Source organism: Macaca thibetana, chromosome 5 (genome assembly GCF_024542745.1).
Source record: "Macaca thibetana thibetana isolate TM-01 chromosome 5, ASM2454274v1, whole genome shotgun sequence".
Classification (NCBI taxonomy): domain Eukaryota; kingdom Metazoa; phylum Chordata; class Mammalia; order Primates; family Cercopithecidae; genus Macaca; species Macaca thibetana.
In genome coordinates, this window is record NC_065582.1 from 19,891,863 (window position 1) to 19,910,913 (window position 19,051).

At 40.8% G+C, this 19,051-nt stretch overlaps 1 protein-coding gene across 8 annotated transcripts in view; it reads left to right on the forward strand.

Annotated features, from left to right (window-relative positions):
- The window catches only part of AADAT (aminoadipate aminotransferase), a 45,142-nt gene that overhangs the window by 7,574 nt on the left and 18,517 nt on the right, over positions 1 to 19,051 (forward strand). For 4 of the 8 annotated variants that reach the window (XM_050792535.1, XM_050792532.1, XM_050792531.1 and 1 more), the window contains 4 exons: positions 4,927 to 5,085; positions 8,093 to 8,204; positions 9,264 to 9,432; positions 10,528 to 10,660. In XM_050792535.1, coding sequence (XP_050648492.1) covers positions 8,138 to 8,204; positions 9,264 to 9,432; positions 10,528 to 10,660 — 369 coding nt within the window. In that variant the 5' untranslated portion in view covers positions 4,927 to 5,085; positions 8,093 to 8,137. Of the gene's footprint in view, positions 1 to 4,926; positions 5,086 to 7,537; positions 7,686 to 8,092; positions 8,205 to 8,536; positions 8,715 to 9,263; positions 9,433 to 10,527; positions 10,661 to 19,051 lie in introns of those variants that run through there. The other 4 variants (XM_050792530.1, XM_050792529.1, XM_050792534.1 and 1 more) reach the window with 4 other exon arrangements.

Genomic DNA, 19,051 nt, shown 5'->3' on the forward strand with positions numbered 1-19,051 from the left:
TTGTGATAGTGAATAAGTCTCATAAGATCTGATAATTTTATAAAAGGCAGTTCTGCTGCACACACTCTCTTGCCTGCTACCATATAAGACGTGCCTTTGCTCCTCCTTCCCCTTCTGCCATGATTGTGAAGGCTCCTCAGCCATGTGGAACTGTCAATCCATTAAACCTCTTTTTCTTTATAAATTACCCAGCTTGGGTGTGTCTTCATAGCTGTATGAAAATGGATTAATACAGTAAATTGGTACTGGTAGAGTGGGGTATTTCTTTTAAGATACCCAAAAATATGGAAGTGACTTTGGAACTGGGTAACAAGCAGGAGTTGGAACAGTTTGGAGGACTCAGAAGAAGACAGGAAAATGTAGGAAAGTTCAGAACTTCCTAGAGGCTCAGAGGACTCAGAAGACAGGAAGATGTAGGAAAGTTTGGGACTTCCTGGAGACTTGTTGAATGGTTTTCACCAAAATGCTGATAGTGATATGAACAAAAAAGTCCAGGCTGAGGTGGTCTCAGATGGGGATGAGGAACTTGTTGGGAACTGAAGCAAAGGTGACACTTGTTATGCTTTAGCAAAGACTGGAGGCATTTTGCTCCTGTCCTAGAGATCTGTGGAGCTTTGAACTTCGGAGAGATGATTTAGGGTATCTGGTAGAAGAAATTTTTAAGCAGAAAAGTGTTCAAGAGGAAGCAGAGAATAAAAGTTTGGAAAATTTGCAGCTGACCATGTGATAGAAAAGAAAAACCCATTTGCTGGGGAGAAATTCAAGCCTCTGCATAAATTGGCATAAGTAACAAGGAGCTGAGTGTTAATCACCAAAACAATAGGGAAAATGTCTCCAGGGCATGCCAGAGACCTTCATGGAAGCCCATCCCATCACAGGCCTGGAGGCCTAGTTGGAAAAAATGGTTTCACAGGCCAGGTCCGGGGAAAGGACTGCTGTTTGCAGCCTAAGGACTTGGTGCCCTTGTGTCCCAGCTCCAGCTGTGGCTAAAAGGGACCAAAGTACAGCTTGGGCCATGGCTTCAGAGGGTGCAAGCCCCAAGACTTGGAAGCTTCTATGTGGTGTTGAGCCTGAGGGTGCAAAGAAGTCAAGAATTGAGGTTTGGGAACATCTGCCTAGATTTCAGAGGATGTATGGAAACGACTCAATGTCCAGGCAGAAATTTGCTGTGGAGGTGGGGTGACTCATGGAGAACCCCAAGTAGGGCAGTATAGAAGGGAAATGTGGTGTTGGAGCCCCCACATAGAGTCCTCAGTGGGACATTTCCTACTGGAGCGGTAAGAAGAGGGCCACCATCCTCCAGACCCCAGAATGGTAGATCCACTGACAACTTGCACTGTGCACCTGGAAAAGCCGCAAACCCTCAACACCAGCCTGTGAAAGCAGACACTCAACACCAGCACCTGGAAAAGCCACAGATGCCCAACACCAGCCTGTGAAAGCAGCCAGAAGGGGGCCTATCCCCTTCAAAGTCACAGAGGTGGAGCTGCCCAAGGCTATGGGAGCCCATCTGTGACATCCTGTGAACAAGGGCCACAAACCTTTATAGTAGAGCTGATTCTACCTCTCTTGGAGTTTTGGAGGAAGCAATGAATACTGCCAGAAGAAAGGAGAGAGTACTAGGAGAGAAAACACCAAACTACTCATGCAAAATGTCAAAGACATGGGGAAAGCAGACACTATGAAATATAGGCCAAGGGAAGCTCAACAGATGGGAATTCACTCTCATGAAGACGAAAATAAGAAAGCAATATGAGAAAGACCTAAAAACAAGTTTATTTAAGACCTGAAAGAACTAGTGGTGAAAATGATACCCACTTTTCAAAATCTAAATAAAGCAGATGAATATGAGAAAGAATCACAAAGATGGAAAAGAATTAATCAGAATCCTAGAAATAAAAAATATTTTCACTGATATTTAAAACTCGGCTGGGCACAGTGGCTCATCCCCATAATCCCAGTACTTTGGAAGGCTGAGGTGTGTAGATTGCTTGAGCTCAGGAGTTCAAGACCAGCCTGGCCAATATGGCAAAACCCTGTCTCTACAAAAGCTACAAAAATTAGTCAGGAATGGTGGTGTGCACCAGTGGTCCCAGCTACTCGGGAGACTGAGATATGAGGATTACTGGAGCCCAGGAAGTCAAGGCTGCAGTGAGTCATACTTACATCACTGCACTCCAGTCTGGGTGACACAGCGAGACCCTGTTCTCAAAAAAAGGAAAAAACAACTGAGAAAAATGTGCAAACAACTACAAATAATTGAATAAAAAAATTAATACCTTAAAAATGTAACTACAAAATCCACATGGACACAGCACAGTGAAAGTAATAAAATATGAAACATGTTAAAAGAAATGAGGAATAGATTGAGAAGATTTAAAATACATATAATATAAACAAGTATCCTACATACGATGCATGTAATAATGGCATTATATCAAATGAACATTAGCTATTTAACAGTTGAGCAGCCAGCATCCTAAATGACAAGGACAGCATTCCACAGAGTCATCCTATGGTCTTCAGTCTAAAGATACATTGTGTCTCTTTCCAAAGACTATACCCATAGACTCAACACACAAGGGTGTTGATTCTGAACAGTTCTCTAAGATGATACTATTTCTATTTAATTATAAAGTTCTAGAGTTGCCTACCCATTTCATGACAGGTAATATCTGCCATCTCTCAAGCTTTGACTGGCAGTTCTATTATGATGGTTACTCTACGGACCTCAGTACATTTCTGTCTGTATCAGAACCCAGTGGTTATTTTTGTGTTTCTCTTCTGCACTCCAAACTGCACCCAAATTAATGACTGAGATCTCCAATATACATACCTCAACAGGGATATATTGGCCACAAGGCAAGGCTGTCCACCCTAACTCAAAGAATTATTTCTGAGGTAGATGCCATTTATGAATAGCAATTTTTTTCAAGTTACTGTGTGCTCTGGTTTGGATTTTGTTTGTCACCACAAAAACTCATGTTGAAGTTTAATTACCAGTGTAGAAGCATTGGGAGGTGGAGCATAATAGGAGGTCTTTGGTCATGGAGGCAGATCCCTCATGAATTGATTCATGCCATCTTATGGGAGTAAGTTTTCACTCTCACAGGACTGGATAAGTTAATGCAAGAACAAGTATTATGAAGTAAGCCCAGCCTTTAGTGTTTGTCTCTTTGCATATGTCCCCTTAGCATTCCACTTCTCTGCCACGTCTTGACAAAACACATGGCCCTCCCCAGAAGCTGAAAAGATGCAAGAATCATGCTCTTATACTTTCTGACCTTCAGAATCATGAGTCAAATCAACCTATTTTCTTTATAAAGTACCCGCCCTCAGGTGTTCAGCTATAGCAACACTAAATGAACTAAGACACTAAGACACATCTCATGATTACTCCTTGATGAGACATGGGCTGGCATAAGAACCCAAAACAGTCTTAAAGCAATTGAGTGTTACTCTTATTGGTTAGTGATAGTTGAATCTGTGATCCTGGAGTTCTGAGATAAAAGATATAAGTTTATCCTCTTAGGAGCCCTTCAGTCTTTCTCGAAACATTCCCTTCCTTCACTGTCTTTCTCACTGTAAATTTCTGGTTTTCCTCCTATCTCTCAGACTATTACATATTAGGCTCCTTTAGTCATTGACTATAGCAGGCTGAATAGTGTCTCCCAAAAATCATGCACACACACAACCTGTCAATGTGCTCTTATTTGTATAAGTTGTACATCTCTAATCCAAAAATTTGAAATCCAAAATGCTCCAAAATCTGAAACTTTTTGAGCACCAAAATGATGCCACAAGTGGATGATAAAGATGATGTTAACTCAGCAGGAAAAGTGTCTATAGCTGACATGGTGAAAATCTGTGATGGGCTTTTTTAAGCACTAGAGCAGCATGCATGTATAAGAGAACAAGAAACCATGTCAGCTTATGAAATCAAACAGCGCCTTCTCAGACAAAAACCATTGTTAATGAAGCAGATGACTCTAGAGGACAGAGTTTTAAAATCCATCCAGCAGATTGACTCCTCATCCCTAGGGGACCCACTTTCTGGTCCTTCAGCTGCTTCTGACATTTCTTCTTACCTAAAATACAAAATACGGTCTACATAACCTTAATCAAAACACAGCACCGTATCTAGAGACTGAAATCCTGCCATTGTTTGCTGTTACTGTTGTTTAACAGCTGATACAGGTATTGTGGTGATGCTGCTGTGCTGCTCAGTTGACCTAAACATATTATTTCTTCACTGTACTAATGATTAACAAAATATTTTACTGTTAAGTACTATGTGTGAATAATTATAAGAAAATGATTGCTTATCAGTAGCATATAAATTCAGAGTCAGGAATGATAATGATGCCAAACAACTACAGAGGGCCTACATGGGTGGTTCAATGTACATGAACTTTGTTTCATGCACAAAATTATTTTAAATATTGTATTAAATTACTTTCAGGCTACGTGCATAAGGCATATATGAAATGTAAATGAATTTCTTGTTTAGGATTGGGTTCCATCCCCAAGATACCTTATTATGTATATGCAAATATTCCAAAATGTAAAGAAATCCAAAACCCCCAAATACTTCTGTTCCCAAGCATTTCAGATAAGGGATACTTAAGAAAAGAAAAGGAGAGGGGTGGGGAGGGGAGGGGAGGGAAAGGGAAGGGAGGGGAGACGAGAGGAGAAGAAAAGAGAGACTTCCTTCCCTCTGCTTTCCTTAGCAGCTTGCACCTGCCTCTGCCACAAACATTGTATTATCTGACATTATTGACGTCTTAATGTGCAAACAGTTGCTTTTCAAGAGTAGCGACTTGTCTTAGTTATCTTTTTAAATCAATTACAGTTCCTAGAACAGAGTAAGAATTCAGTAAATGTTTGGAGAAAGAATCTGACGTCTTTAATTCTATCCTCGGGCAGTCCTAAGCCAAGCTTCTAAAAAGGCAGCACTGAGCAATGAACCTTGCTCATTTATCTTAGTCCCTCAGGAGAAGCCTTCTGCTGTTGTCGCCTGACAAATCCAAAGTCTGGTTTCTCTGGCAATCAAATTTACCTTCAGTCTTCAGCTTCTATTGTCTGGTAAGCTCTTCCCAACTTAACCCTTGCTTGTCCCTTTCCCACCACTGTGACTATATTCTGCCTTGCATTTTCTGATCATGACCCCCAGTGCCCCTGCATTCCATTAGCCTGCCCTGATGGACCATTTCTCTGCCTCTCCATCTGGCCTGAATCATCAGCCAGCTTGTAATCAATCAGCACCCCCTACGTCTCAGTAGTACAACTCCAGGGCAGGCCAAATAGAAAATTCAGCAAACTGTGTAAGGGTTGAAAACCTGCACCTTAGGATTTGATGACCTCACGTCTCTTCAGTTCGGGTTCCTTAAATTGTGTCACCACTGTTTGGAAAGGGGGAAAATCAATTAATTATGTATTTTTAAAAATGCCTGTGTGAGGCCAAGCATGGTGGCTCATGCCTATAATCCCAGCATTTTCGGAGGCCAAAGTGGGAGGACTACTTGAAGCCAGGAGTTGAAGACTAGCCTGGGCAACATAGGGAGACCCTGTCTCTATAAGGTATTTTAAACACTTACCCTGCTGTGGTGGTGTTCTCCTGTAGTCCCAGCTATCCGGGAAGCTGAGGTGAGAGAAACGCTGGAGCCCAGGAGGACGAGGCTGCAGTGAGCTATGGTTGGCGCCACTGCATTCAAGCCTGGACAACAAAGTGAGACTCCAGACACTCTGTCTCTCAAAATAAAATAAAATAAATAGCCTGTGAGTAATAAATACTATAAATCACAGATCAGTGCATCAATGTGCTTACAAAAACCTTTAGTCTTTTGGCCCAGGACTTCAAACTCCTTTGACCAAACAGGTTGCTACTGCCAGAGGGAAGACATTTAAACTGAGACAGAGTCTCGCTCTATCCCCCAGCTTTATCCCCCACTGGAGTGCAGTGGCATGATCTCAGCTTCGACTCACTGCAACTTCGGCCTCCCGGGTTCGAGCAATTCTCATGCCTCAGCCTCCCGAGTGGCTGAGATTACAGGTGCCTGCCACCATATCCGGCTAAAGACGGGGTTTTGCCACGTTGGCCAGGCTGGTCTCGAACTCCTGACCTCAGGTGATCCACCCACCTTGGCCTCCCAAAGTGCTAGGTTTACAGGCGTGAGCCACTGCACCTGGCCGAAGTTTAAATTTTCTTCTAAGTATCTGAGGAAACCATGCTCAGTTAGAGCCCTCCCCCTATCAAAAAAAAGCCTGAAGTCCCCAGGAACATCAATATATCTAGTTACAAGTCATAATTAACCTTGATCTACACCTTATTTAGATGTTTTTAGTGCTTCTTGAGTTAACTTCTGTAAAAATTCAGGGACAACTACTGTTAGAATAGACAAGCTCAAACAGATAAGGATCTGTGTGCAAGGATTAACTGGGAACATGCCTTAAAAGTTGCCAAATAGCTTCTCTAGTCAAAACCATGTGAAGGCTGAGTCCTTAAGTTTTGCTTAAAAGCATTTGTTACTAATAAAAACAGCCAATGTTCATAGAGTGTTTTTACAATGTGCAGACCACTGCACTTATTAGTTTAATACAGATTGTCTAATTTATTCCTGCCAACAGGCCTGTGAAAAAACCAATACACAGAAAGGTTAAGTAACTTGTCCAAAGACACCCAGCTGTTAAGCCATCAAGTGGCATTTCAACTACTTGAAGTCTCTGAATCCAGAAGCATCTTGCCTCTTGGGTTTCTAACAGGTTTACTAATGATACTCCCTTTTTGTTATTTAGCTGCTAGCATAAAGATTTTACTGGGTTATCTCAGCCTTTTGCTGCCAGGACCTAGATAAAAGCAGTGGCTCCTTGACCAACCTATTAAATAAAGATTAAAAGAGAGCCATTGGCAGTGAGCCAATAATCATCCAGGAAGTACTCAGCAAATTCGTACTGAATGAGTGAATCCAGTTCATTCATTTTAATGACCATTAAAGATTTTTTTTTAAAAAAGTGAAAGAGAGGTTTTCTGAAACGCTTCCCTCACTAAGTGCTCACATTAAACCTTGTACATTCCATTTTGGTGATTCAGGAAGGAAAAATTGCAGAAAAGTTGAGGAGGTGGGGCGTAAGCAGGATTATTTTGTAAGAAAAAAAAAGGCAAGGTGCTAGACCCAAAAAGATCCGGATATTCACTTCCAAGATAATTCTTATTTAAGGAAAGGTCAGAAATTCAATGCGAGGGTAGACACTAAAACTGAAGAGACTCTCAGAGTGATTATTGAAAAATTTTTGTCAGAACTCCATCGTCACTTCAAAATGCTGAGATCTTCGAGAAAGTGATGTTGAAATTCGTCTGGGTCGCCGGGGTGCTTCCCAGGAGAGTGCCCAGAGTTTCACTAACGAAAGATGGGTATTTAGCATAGCCATGGTCTGAGCGGGCAAAATGCACAGTCCCAGTGACTGAGAGGAGGCCAGCGGAGCGCGCGGGAACGAAGGTGCGGCCTCTCCAGGCTGGGCGCAGCTCGGGAGCCCCCTGCAGTGGACCCAAGCGGCCGCCAGATGGTTCCCGAGGATTAGGATCACGGGCACTTCCGGTCCCCTCGGGCAGCCCCTGGGCTGGCCTCCCGGCCGGCACCTAGGCAGGCCAACGCGGACGCCGGCTTCTGGTGACTCCCAGCGGCGAGGTCAAGAGTCATTGGCCTGGGGCTGCAAGCGCCTCGCACCCGGGCTCCCCCGCGCGCCCTGCGCTCTGAGGGCGATGATCCGGGACGGGGAGGCGCGCGCGGCGGGCGGCCATAGGCCACGGCGCGGGGCGGGAGGGGGCGCGGCGAGGCCCGCGGCGGGGCAAAACTGGCGTGGGCCCTGGCGGCCGCCGGAGCGCGTGCGGCGTGGACTTTGCCAGGCTCGCCACCAGCCCCAGACCCGTTTAGGACCGGGAGACCGAACGCAGCGTCCAGCCGGGGAGTTTCGGCGGCGTTCTCCGGGCACTGCGCGCGGGAAGCCAGACGCAGCGGGGGGACAGCTCGCGTTGGCGTTGCCAGAGTGAGGAAGTTAGCAGGCAGGACTTGACGAGGCTCTTTGGTTTTTCTAGTCCTCAGCCACTGAAGAGGAAGCTTGATGCTTGGCTGTCAGAGACATGAATTACGCACGGTTCATCACCGCAGCGAGCGCAGCCAGAAACCCTTCTCCCATCCGGACCGCGAGTGAGAAACGGGGCGACCATCACTCCTTTGGGGTGGGACATTCCTCGCACAGCCTCTAAGGAGGGTTCCCTAGCAAGCCACCGCTTGGCTGCATCCATGCGTACCCCTGTGCACGCTCGCGATGAGCCAGACTCTGCGTGCAGAAATGAAATAGGCAGAGCCTTTGTTCTCAAAGAACTCGGGCTGAAACGGAAGGCGGGTATTTCTGCTGGAGCAGAGTCCGAGCAGTTGTAGAGAGAGGCGCAGACTGCTGTGGGGCACGGCCTTGGAAGGGAGGGGGCGTGCTATGGAGAAAGGCTCTTCCTGGGAAGCTGAGAAGGGGCAGGCACAGCGTGCAGATGGGTGTGCAGTGGAGAGGGCCAGGTAAATGGGAGAGGTAGGGGTGGGCCATGAAGCTCACAGACAGGTCGGGGCTAAGTGGAGGAGGGCTTCTGCTGTTGTGGCCCTTTGCTGTCTTCCTGATCCCTCTGCCTTCTCTTTGGTCACCTTCATTCTTTAGTCCCTCCACAGGTGAGGCGGCCCAGAAAAAGTTATTCTGTATGTTTATTTTAGACTAGCGTTTGTCTTAGTCCATTCAGGCCGCTATAACAAATACCACAAACTGGGTAATTTATAAACAATAGAATTATTTCTCACAGTTCTGGAGACTAGGAAGTCTAAGATCAAAGTGCCAGCAGATTCTGTATCTGGTGAGAGCCCTTCCTTATAGACAGAGGCTTCTTGCTGCATCCTCACGTAGTAGAGGGGGGAACCTGTGTCCTCACATGGCACAAGGGTCAAGGGCATTCCTCAGCCTTCTTTTATAAGTGCACCAATCCCATTCAGGAGGGTGGATCCCTTCTGACCTAATCACCTCTAGAGACCCCACCTCTTAAAACTATCACATTAGTATTAAGTTCCAAGTATGAATGTGGGGGGAACACCAACATTTAGACCATAGCACATTCTATCACTAGAAATTGTTAAACTTTATAGTTTTATTGATGATAATGCATGCTTAACTATCTGCTTATAACAATCTTCAGTGAAATTGTTTCTTCTCTTCCATGTGTATGATAGCTGAAATATCGAGCAGAGGACCAAAATCGATGATCTCCTTGGCTGGTGGCTTACCAAATCCAAACATGTTTCCTTTTAAGACTGCTGTAATCACTGTAGAAAATGGAAAGACCATCGAATTTGGAGAAGAGATGATGAAGAGAGCACTTCAGTATTCTCCGAGTGCTGGGTAAGTATCAATACTTAACATAATTTTATTGGCTTATTTTCATGAGAAATATTCTAAGGCCCATTGATAAAGAATATTAAAGAAATATTCTAAGGCCCATTAATAAACATTCTAAGGCCATTGACTCATTTGGTCATTCAGTGACCAAATACTCACTTGGTCATTGAATACTAACCAAGTGAGTATTCAATAGTTAGGAAGGTCTGGGGAAAGGTTTTCAAAGGATAATTAAGAGCAGAAAGGATATTGAATGCTTAACACTCCTCAGTGATTGCTTCTCAATTGCAAATGACCAAGAAGGCTTCTAGAAGGAAATACGATTAGAGCTGAGTCCAAAAAAGTGAGAAGATATCCAGGTGAAAAAAACATATCAGGAGAAATGAAGAAATGGAAAGTCCAGGAGGCAGCAACTTTAAGTCCCCAGGCAATTTTTTAATAATTATATTCCCTTTCTAAACAAGCAGCCATGCAAATACATTGCCCTCATGGGTTCAAATGTCTTTAATTTCTTAAAGGCAAGCTGAAACATATCTGACGACTTTCTTTAGCTGGTCTTCTTCCAGTGATAAAGGATAATTTATGGAGAACCTATAAATTATACTTTATTAAAACCTTGTTTGTTCTGTGATTGAAAAGTATATTGAAATATGTTATTCGTGCATACATGCATTAGTTATATAATATGTTAAATATACATAGTCTTATTCGAACGTTCCGTAATACAAACAACTTATTGAGCCTGAACTTCTAGATAGCCATAGAACTCTTCCTAGAGGGAACAAAGAATCGATTATGCAATGATTCCTCTAAAGACTTCAGGTTTGGAATAAGAAAGATATAGATTCAAATCTCAGCTCGTTGATTACATAATTGACTTTATGAGAATTTCTGGCTGATTGACTTATGGGAATTTCCTAATCTCTAAGTCTACTGCCTATCTTTTAAATAAGAATATTAATACTGGCAAAAAGCATTTGAGGGTTTTTTAATTGAGTGTACAAAGTACTTGATAAAGCTGTCATTTATTATTTCCTGTCTACTACTATTACTATGATTTTTACTACTATGAATTTAAAAATACATTTTATGCTTTAGAATTCCAGAGCTTTTGTCCTGGCTAAAACAGTTACAAATAAAATTGCATAATCCTCCTACTGTCCATTACCCACCCAGTCAAGGACAAATGGACCTATGTGTCACATCTGGCAGCCAACAAGGTCTTTGTAAGGTAAGACTGAAAGGAAAACTCAGCCAAAATGGAGAATTGGAAGCATTCGTTTCTATAGTCCTCTCTCACTTAATCACAGAGAATCATATTTTATGGATTACTGCTCGTCTTTCTTGTCTTCACCTAGAATTATTAACAGGGAACTAAAAGACAAGTCATAGGATGCCGGTGGGAGCAGTTGTGGCCGGGGATGGGCAAGGGTGGGTGGGGGATGTTGACTGTAAGCAAAAGCCAGGCAGAAATATTGTAGGTTGATCTATCAATATTTCCCCTTAGTTTTCCTCATTGTGAACACAAGGACTTTCAAACATTATCTGTTCTTAACATCATTCACTAGCCTAATCTGTTAAATATTAAATACAGAGCGTGTGGTCAATTATGCAGACCTATTAACCATTAAAGCAGGATTCCCACTAAGGGAGTACTCAACTCCTACCAACAGCTTAGTGAACATTGCTTAATTTCATCTGGCTCAAAAATTCAAGTTACACTTGATTTCTGCCTATAGTTAGGAAATTTCAATATGATTTTTAAATTTTTTAGAGGGCATACCTTCATATTCCTGAGATAAAAATATTTATATTCCTTTGCATATCTGTCTATGGAATCTCTGTGCTTGCCACTGCTTGTATCTTGTCCCCCTCTTGGGTGCATTTCTCTAGATCTGTTTATATGTCTGTATCTCTGACTTCTTACATGGATTGGTTCTCTCTCTCCCTCTCCTCGTGGCATTAGTTATTCCATCTTCTTCCCTTCTGGGTTCCAGAACTCCACGGATGTAAACACCACTGGTTAGTTGCCACAATAAAGAGACCACATCTGTGGTCCTCAGTTTAATCTGTTCTTTTCTTTTCTTTTTTCTTTCTTTCTTTTTTTTTTTTTTTTTTTTTTTTGAGACGGGGTCTCACCCTGTCATGCAGACTGGAGTGCAGTGGCGCAATCACGGCTCACGGTAGTCTCGACATCCCTGGGCTCCAACAATTCTTCCACCTTAGCCTCCCAAGTAGCTAGGACTGCAGGTGTACACCAATATGCCTAGCTAATTTTTATATTATTTTGCCGTGTTGGACAGGCTGGTCTTGATCTTGTGGGCTCATGCAATCTGCCCACCTTGGCCTCCCAAAGTGCTGGTATACTTTCTCCTTTGTTTTCCATGAATAATAAGATTCTCTATATTCATTCTCAGATCTAGATTAATCTCTGACTCCCATTTATCTTAATCTGAAACCAGAGTATTTTCTTTTTCATGGAAATATGAAAACTGTAATCTGGTTTGCTTTAATGAATTTTAATTAAATTATTGTTATGGAATAATGAGTTACAGTAGTAAAAACATTTTTTAAAGTTTTTAAAAATTAAAAAAAAACTTACCCTTTTTGTATATAATTAGGAAAAGTAAAAGAATAGCTAGTGTTTGAGTCTTTGCTTGAAGAGAAACATTTGTGATTGTATAGAATGATATAAGAGTATTTTTCAATGAAATTCTTTCCTCAAGAAAGGGTGCCAGGACTTTTTCTTCCAGAAAGTTGCTTAAGACAGTTTCTTCTTTATCCATCACAGCACCAGTTATACAAAGAAGACAGCGTAGATGGCTAAATACATCAGTAACTTACTACTTACAGACATGCTTATTACAGAGGCACTAATATGTATCTGGTTTAATATTTCTTCCACGTTGTTCTCTAGGATTCATGTTATTTTAGGATCCTGTGTTTCTCTCTCATCTTTTAAACAATGCTCCCAGATGATAACAGCCTTCCCTTCTAATTTAATATATTTGAAATTTGTATGTCCCCTAACTGATGTGGAAAATATATTTACAGTTGACCCTTGAACAACACAGGGATTTAAGGGCAATGACTCCATGCAGTTGAAAATCTGCATATAACTTTTGACTCCTCTAAAACATAACTACTAATAGCCTACTCTTGACCAGAAGCCTTACTGATAATATAGTCAGTTAACACATATTTTGTATTTTATATGTATTATACACTATATTTTTACAATGAAGTAAACCAGAGAAAATAAAATGGTATTAAGAAAGTCATGAGCAAGAGAAAATATATTTACCATTAAGTGGAAGTGGATCATCATATAGGTCTTCATCCTCATCTGCATGTTGATTAGGCTGCGGAGAAGGAGGAAGAGGAGGGGTTGGTCTTGCTGTCTCAGGGGAGGCAGAGGCAGAAGAAACTGTGCGTATAAGTGAACTTGTGCAGTTCAAATCCATGTTGTTCAAGGATCAACGCTAATTAGGTTTTCCTTTGATCTGTTAATATGTGCATGCCACCCAAGTGATTCCTTTGGTCCTAGGATGTCTTGTAAAGCTTAACTCAATTAGAAACTTTTCAGAGGAGGATACTGTTTGTCATAAGATGCCAAAAGTTCATAAGGAAAAGATAAACTGAACATGACAGGCCAATTGGGAAAAAAAAGTCAAGTCTTCTATCTCAATTGATAATGGCCCTACTGTTTGTGGTGAGATGTGGGTTGATAAAATGATAGGAAAAAGGACTCAAACTGGGGATTGTGGAACATCACATGTTAAAAAGCAATTATTCTGTGACTTATGTATGATTTAGTCATAATAGACCCCTTTGATTTAGGCTGGAAAAAATCTATTGCCTGGCTCTAGTGATTGTAGTAGAAATCATATTATCCACATAATTTCCAAAGATTTGTCAAACCTTCTATTACTTGACCTAGAAATATCCTTTAACACTGTTGATCTCCCCATCCATTTTATTTTTTAAAATTAATTTTTAATTTTTTCTGTTGCCATAATATATATATACACACACACATATATATATAAAATTTGCTATCCTTACCATTTTTAAGTATACAGTTCAGTAGTAATAAGTACATTTATATTCTTTATTTTTTCTTTCACCCTATCTCCCCCATGTCCTTTCCATCCTTCAGTAACCACCAGTCTACTCTCTATCCTTATGAGATCCACTGTTTTAGCTCCCACAGATAAGGGAGAACATGCAATATTTGTGTTTCTGTACTTGGCTTATTTCCCTTAACATAATGACCTCCAGTTCTATCCACGTTGCTGCAAATGACAGGATTTTATTCCTTTTTTATGGTTGAATAATATTCCATTGTGTGTATACCACATTTTCCTTATCCATTCATCAGCTGATGGACACTTAGGTTGGTTCCATATTTTGGCTATTGTGAATAAGTGCCATAATAAACATGGAGGTGCAGATACTGCTTTGATATATTGATATTTTTGTTTTGGATATATACTCAGCAGTGGGATTGCAGGATTATATGGTAGTTCTATTTTCAGTTTTTTGAGGAACCTCTGTACTGTTCTCCATAGTGGCTGTACCAATTTACATTCCCATCAAAGTGTACAAGGGTTCCCCTTTCTCTACCCTCATCAGCATCTGTTATTACTTGTCTTTTTGAAGCTAGCCATTTTGACTGTGGTGAGGTAATATCTCATTGTGGTTTTGGTTTGCATTTCTGATTGCATTAGTAATATTGAACTTTTTAAATGCCTTTTGGGCATTTTTATGTCTTCTTTTAGAAATGTCTGTTAAGATCTTTTGCCCATTTTTTAATGGGATTATTTGGGGTTTTTGCTATTGAGTTGTTAATCCCTTGTCAGATGGGTGGTTTGCAAATATTTTCTCCTATCCTGTAGGTTGTTCTAGTTCCTTGAAGTGCATTATTAGGTTGTTAATTTGAAGTCTTTCTACTTTCTTGATACAGGCATTTATTGCTGTAAACTTTCCTCTTACAACTGCTTTTGCTGTATTTCACAAATTTTAGTATATTGCATTTCCATTTTCATTTTTCTTAGTAAAACTTTTAATTTCCTGCTTCATTTTTCATTGACCCATTCAGGAGCACGTTGTTTAATTTTCATGTCCTTGCATATTTTATAAAGTTCCTCTTGTTATTGATTTCTAGTTTTATTATTGTGGTCAGAAAAGATATTTGATAAGATTTGTTTTTTTTTTTTTTTATTTGTTCAAACTTGTTTTATAGCCTAAGGTATGGTCTGTTCTGCAGACTCTTCATTGTGCTGATGAAAAGAATGTATATGCTGCAGCAGTTGGTTGAATATTTTTGTAAATGTCTATTAGGTCTGTTAGATCTAGTGTGTAGTTTTACCTCACTGTTTCTTTATGTTGATTTTCTGTCTGGATAATCTGTTTATTACTGAGAGTGAAGTGTTAAAGTCTCCTACTATTATTGTATTACATTCTATCTCTCCCTTTATATTTATTAATACTTGCTTTGTATACTTGGGAGGTATGGTGTTGGGTGCATATATATTTATAATTGTTATATTATCTTGCCAAATTGACCCCTTTATCATTATATAGTGACCTTCTTTGTTTCTTTTTACAATCTTATATTTGTAATCTATTTTACGTAAGTGTAGCTACACCTACTCTTTTTAGGTTTCCAATTCCACGGAATATGTTTTTCCACCTCCTCACTTTCAGAATGTGTGTCTTTATAGGTGAGGTAGGTTTCTTGTAGGCTGCATATGATTGGGTCTTGTTTCTTTATCCACTGAGCCACTCTATGCCTTTTAATTGGAGAATGGAGACCATTTACATTCAGTGTTATTATTGATATGTTAGGACTTACTACTGGCATTTTGTTGCTTGTGTTCTGGTTGTTTTGAGACTCCTCTCTTCTTTTCTTCCTTTCTTACTGTCTTCCGTTGTGGTTAAGTGATTTTCTCTGGTACTATTATGTAATTTGTTGCTCTTTATTTTTAGTGAATCAATTATAAGTTTTTGTACTGTGGTTACCATGAGGCTTACAAAAAAAAAAAACTTATTGATATAAAAAGTTATTTTAAAGAGGTAACAACTTATCTTGGATCAACTTATCTTATGTTGGAGAAGCAAACAAATGCAAAAAAACACACACAAAAAAAATCCTCTATTCTTTAACTCCATTCCCCCCACATTTTGACTTTGAGATATCTCAATTTACGTATTACCTATCTTAACAGGTTGCTGTAGCTATTAATGTTTTTGATTGATTTGTCATTTGGGCTTCATATGAGAATTATGAGTGGATCACACACCATAATTACAATCATAGAATATTCTGGGTTTGTCCACGTACTTAATTTTACCAGTGGGATTTTTACCTTGAAAAGTTTTCTTTTGTACATTAGTACTTTTTTATTTCAGGTTGAAGAATTCCCTTTAGCATTTTTCATACAATCTGGTGGTGGTAAATTCTCTCAGCTTTAGTTTGTCTGAGAAAGACTTTATCTCTCCATCATATTTGAAGGATAATTTTGCTGGATACAGTATTCTTGGATGATCGCTTCTCAGCCTTCTGGCTAAGATCAAGTGTACAATATTCTTGGATGGGCCGGGAATGGTAGCTCACACCTGTAATCCCAGTGCTTTGGGAGGCTGAGATGGGAAAATTGCTTGAGGCCAGGAGTTAGAGACCAGCCTCGTTAACATAGCGAGGCCCCATCTCAATCAATCAATCAGTTAAAAAAAAAAACAATATTCTTAGCAGCTTTTTTCTTTGGGCACTTTTAAAATGCCATGTCTCTTCTTCCTGGCCTGTGTGGTTTCCATTGAGACGTCTGTTGTGAGACAAATTAGAGCTCGTGTATGTATTATTTTCTTCTTTTGTCTTGTTGCTTTTCATATCTTCTGTTTGTTCTTAGCCTTTGAGAGTTTGATTCTTATATGCTTCGAGGTAGTTTTATTTGGATTAAATCTGTTTGATGTTCTCAGACCTTCTTTTGTGGCCTGGATATTTATCTGTCTCAAATTTTAGAAACTTTTTCTGTTATTATTTCTCTAAATAAGCTTTGTACTCCTTGCTTTTGCTCACCTTCCTCTTGCAGACCAATGATTCTTAGATTTAGTCTTTCGGGGTAATTTTCTGTATTTTGTAGGCATTCTTTGTTCTTTTTTCTTTTTTCCCTGACTGTATTTTCACATAGCCAATCTTCAAGCGTACTGATTCTTCCTTCTGCTGGGTCCGTTTTGATTTTGAGAGCCTCTAATGAGTTCCTCAGTTCAACAATTCTGAGTTCAGTATTTCTCAGTTCCAAAATTTCTGGGGCGTTTTATTTTTATTATTTCAATCTCTTTGTTAAATGTCTCTGATAAATTTCTGAATTGCTGTTCTGAGTTATCTTGAAGATCACTGAGTTTTCTTTTCTCTTTTTTTTTTTTTTTTTTTTTTTTTTTTTTGAGACGGAGTCTTGCTCTGTCGCCCAGGCTGGAGTGCAGTGGTGTGATGTCGGCTCACTGCAAGTGCCACCTGCCAGGTTTACGCCATTCTCCTGCCTCAGCCTCTTGAGTAGCTGGGACTACAGGTGCCCGCCACTACGCCCAGCTCATTTTTTGTATTTTTAGTAGAGACAGGGTTTCACCGTGTTAGCCAGGATGGTCTTGATCTCTTGACCTCGTGATCCACCCACCTCGGCCTCCCAAAGTGCTGGGATTACAGGTGTGAGCCACCGCGCCCGGCCCTGAGTTTTCTTAAAACTGCTATTTTGAATTTTTGGTCAAAGAGCTTACAAATTGCCATCTTGTTAGGATCAGTCACTGGATTGTTGCTCTGTCATTTTGGGGAGGTCATGGTTTCCTGTTTGCTATTGTTTCTTGTAGGTATACATCTGTTTTTTGCATTGAAGGATTACTTATTTATTCTAGTTTTTTGTTTGTTTTGTCTGGCTTGCTTTGCTTTTTATTGGATATATTTGCTTAGTAAATCTCTATTGCTGGGTCACTGCTTCCTTGTTGGCATCTTTGTAGGTAGCACCTTAAACCCAGGTTTAGTAAATAATTCGAGAATAGCCTGTCCCAAATCAGGGAGGTCCCAAAGGATTTATTCCATTGGCATGAGGTGGCTAGCAAAATAATTATGCCCAGGAACCTCTGGAGCATTCCTCCTGCAGTGTGGTGCTGCTGAACAATCACTCTGATTTGGCATGCCCTTTTTGCTGAGTTACAGTGCAGAGTTTCCAGGGCTTGGGATGGTAGTCCTGCCTTCCCATTTTGTCTCTGCCTTTCCTCAGGGATGTTTTTTCCTCCAGTCAATCATGATGCTTTCCAAGGGTTAAGGCAAGGACAGGACTCCTGCCAGGGAACCAGAGATGGTGGGGAAACTCTTGGCCACCTCAATCTCACTTTTTCTAGTGTAGAAGCCGTGAGTTAGGGGGAGATTTTCCATGTGCTTGGTGCCAGGCAGAATTGGGAGGAGGAGTATCATAGATGCAGAAGTATGTTTTTCTTACCATCTGCTCAGAGTTTTTTCATTTCTCTATAGTCCTAGGAACTGACTCATCCTTATATTTGAGTTCTGGGTTGTTTCTGGTGAAAATTTTAGCACTGTATATTTGTTAGTGGTTTTGTGGGACGGAATGAAGCCAACTTGCTTCTACACCACCATTTTGGAACTGGAAGTCTCCCCCGCCCTTTTGGAAACACTGTCCTCCTCCACCTCTCTCAGTAGCATGTTGTGTGGTTCTCCTCCAGCCCACTTGCCCTGCCTTCCTTGCAGTGTCCTCCTCTACCCAGCCATTATTGATTGGAGTTCCCTGTAGCTCCGTCCTTGAACATCTCTCCTTAGTCTATGTACTTTTCCTGGGTATCTATTAACATTCACATGATCAACCATATGCCAGTAACTTGCAAGCTCCTTCCAAATCCATTTGTCCATCTATCCATCTGACATCATCACAGGATGTTTCAAAGGCATCTCACACTAAAACAAATCATCCTCTCACTCAGATATGGATGGCTTTTTGGTTTTGCGTTTCAGTGAATAGCACCACCCCCACCGTCTATCTAGTTCCATAACCAAATACCTAGGCATCATTCTTGACACCTCCACTTCCTCATTTCCCTATTTTCCATAATCATGTTCCGTTACTTTTCATTTCCTAATACCTCTCAGTTCTTCTCTACAATTCCACTGTCACCACTCTACTTTAAGATGACCCTTATCTGTTTCCAGGACCGTGGCAGTAACTTCCCAAACAATCCTAAAAACTTTCCAAACTTTCCACGTGTATTCTCACCCTTCTTTTATTCTTTCATACTGCAGTCAGATTGATCTTTTCAAGATGAGTATCTGATCATGCAACTCTCCCTCCCCACTCTCTTCTTAAAATCCTTACTTCCCTCCCTTGGCTCAAATGCCTACATGGTTGGTCTCTGCCCACTTCTGTCTGATCTCACACCACTCTTTACCTTCTGCCTCAAGACACATAATTATTTTGGCTCTTCACATGTAACTATTGTCACCCCCTACACCAACTCATCACTTCTTCCAGGATGCCTTCCCTGAGTTTCCTCAATGCCTAGGTCTTCCTACAATGAGCTCTCATGTCATTGTGCATCTGTACTTAATATCACTTAC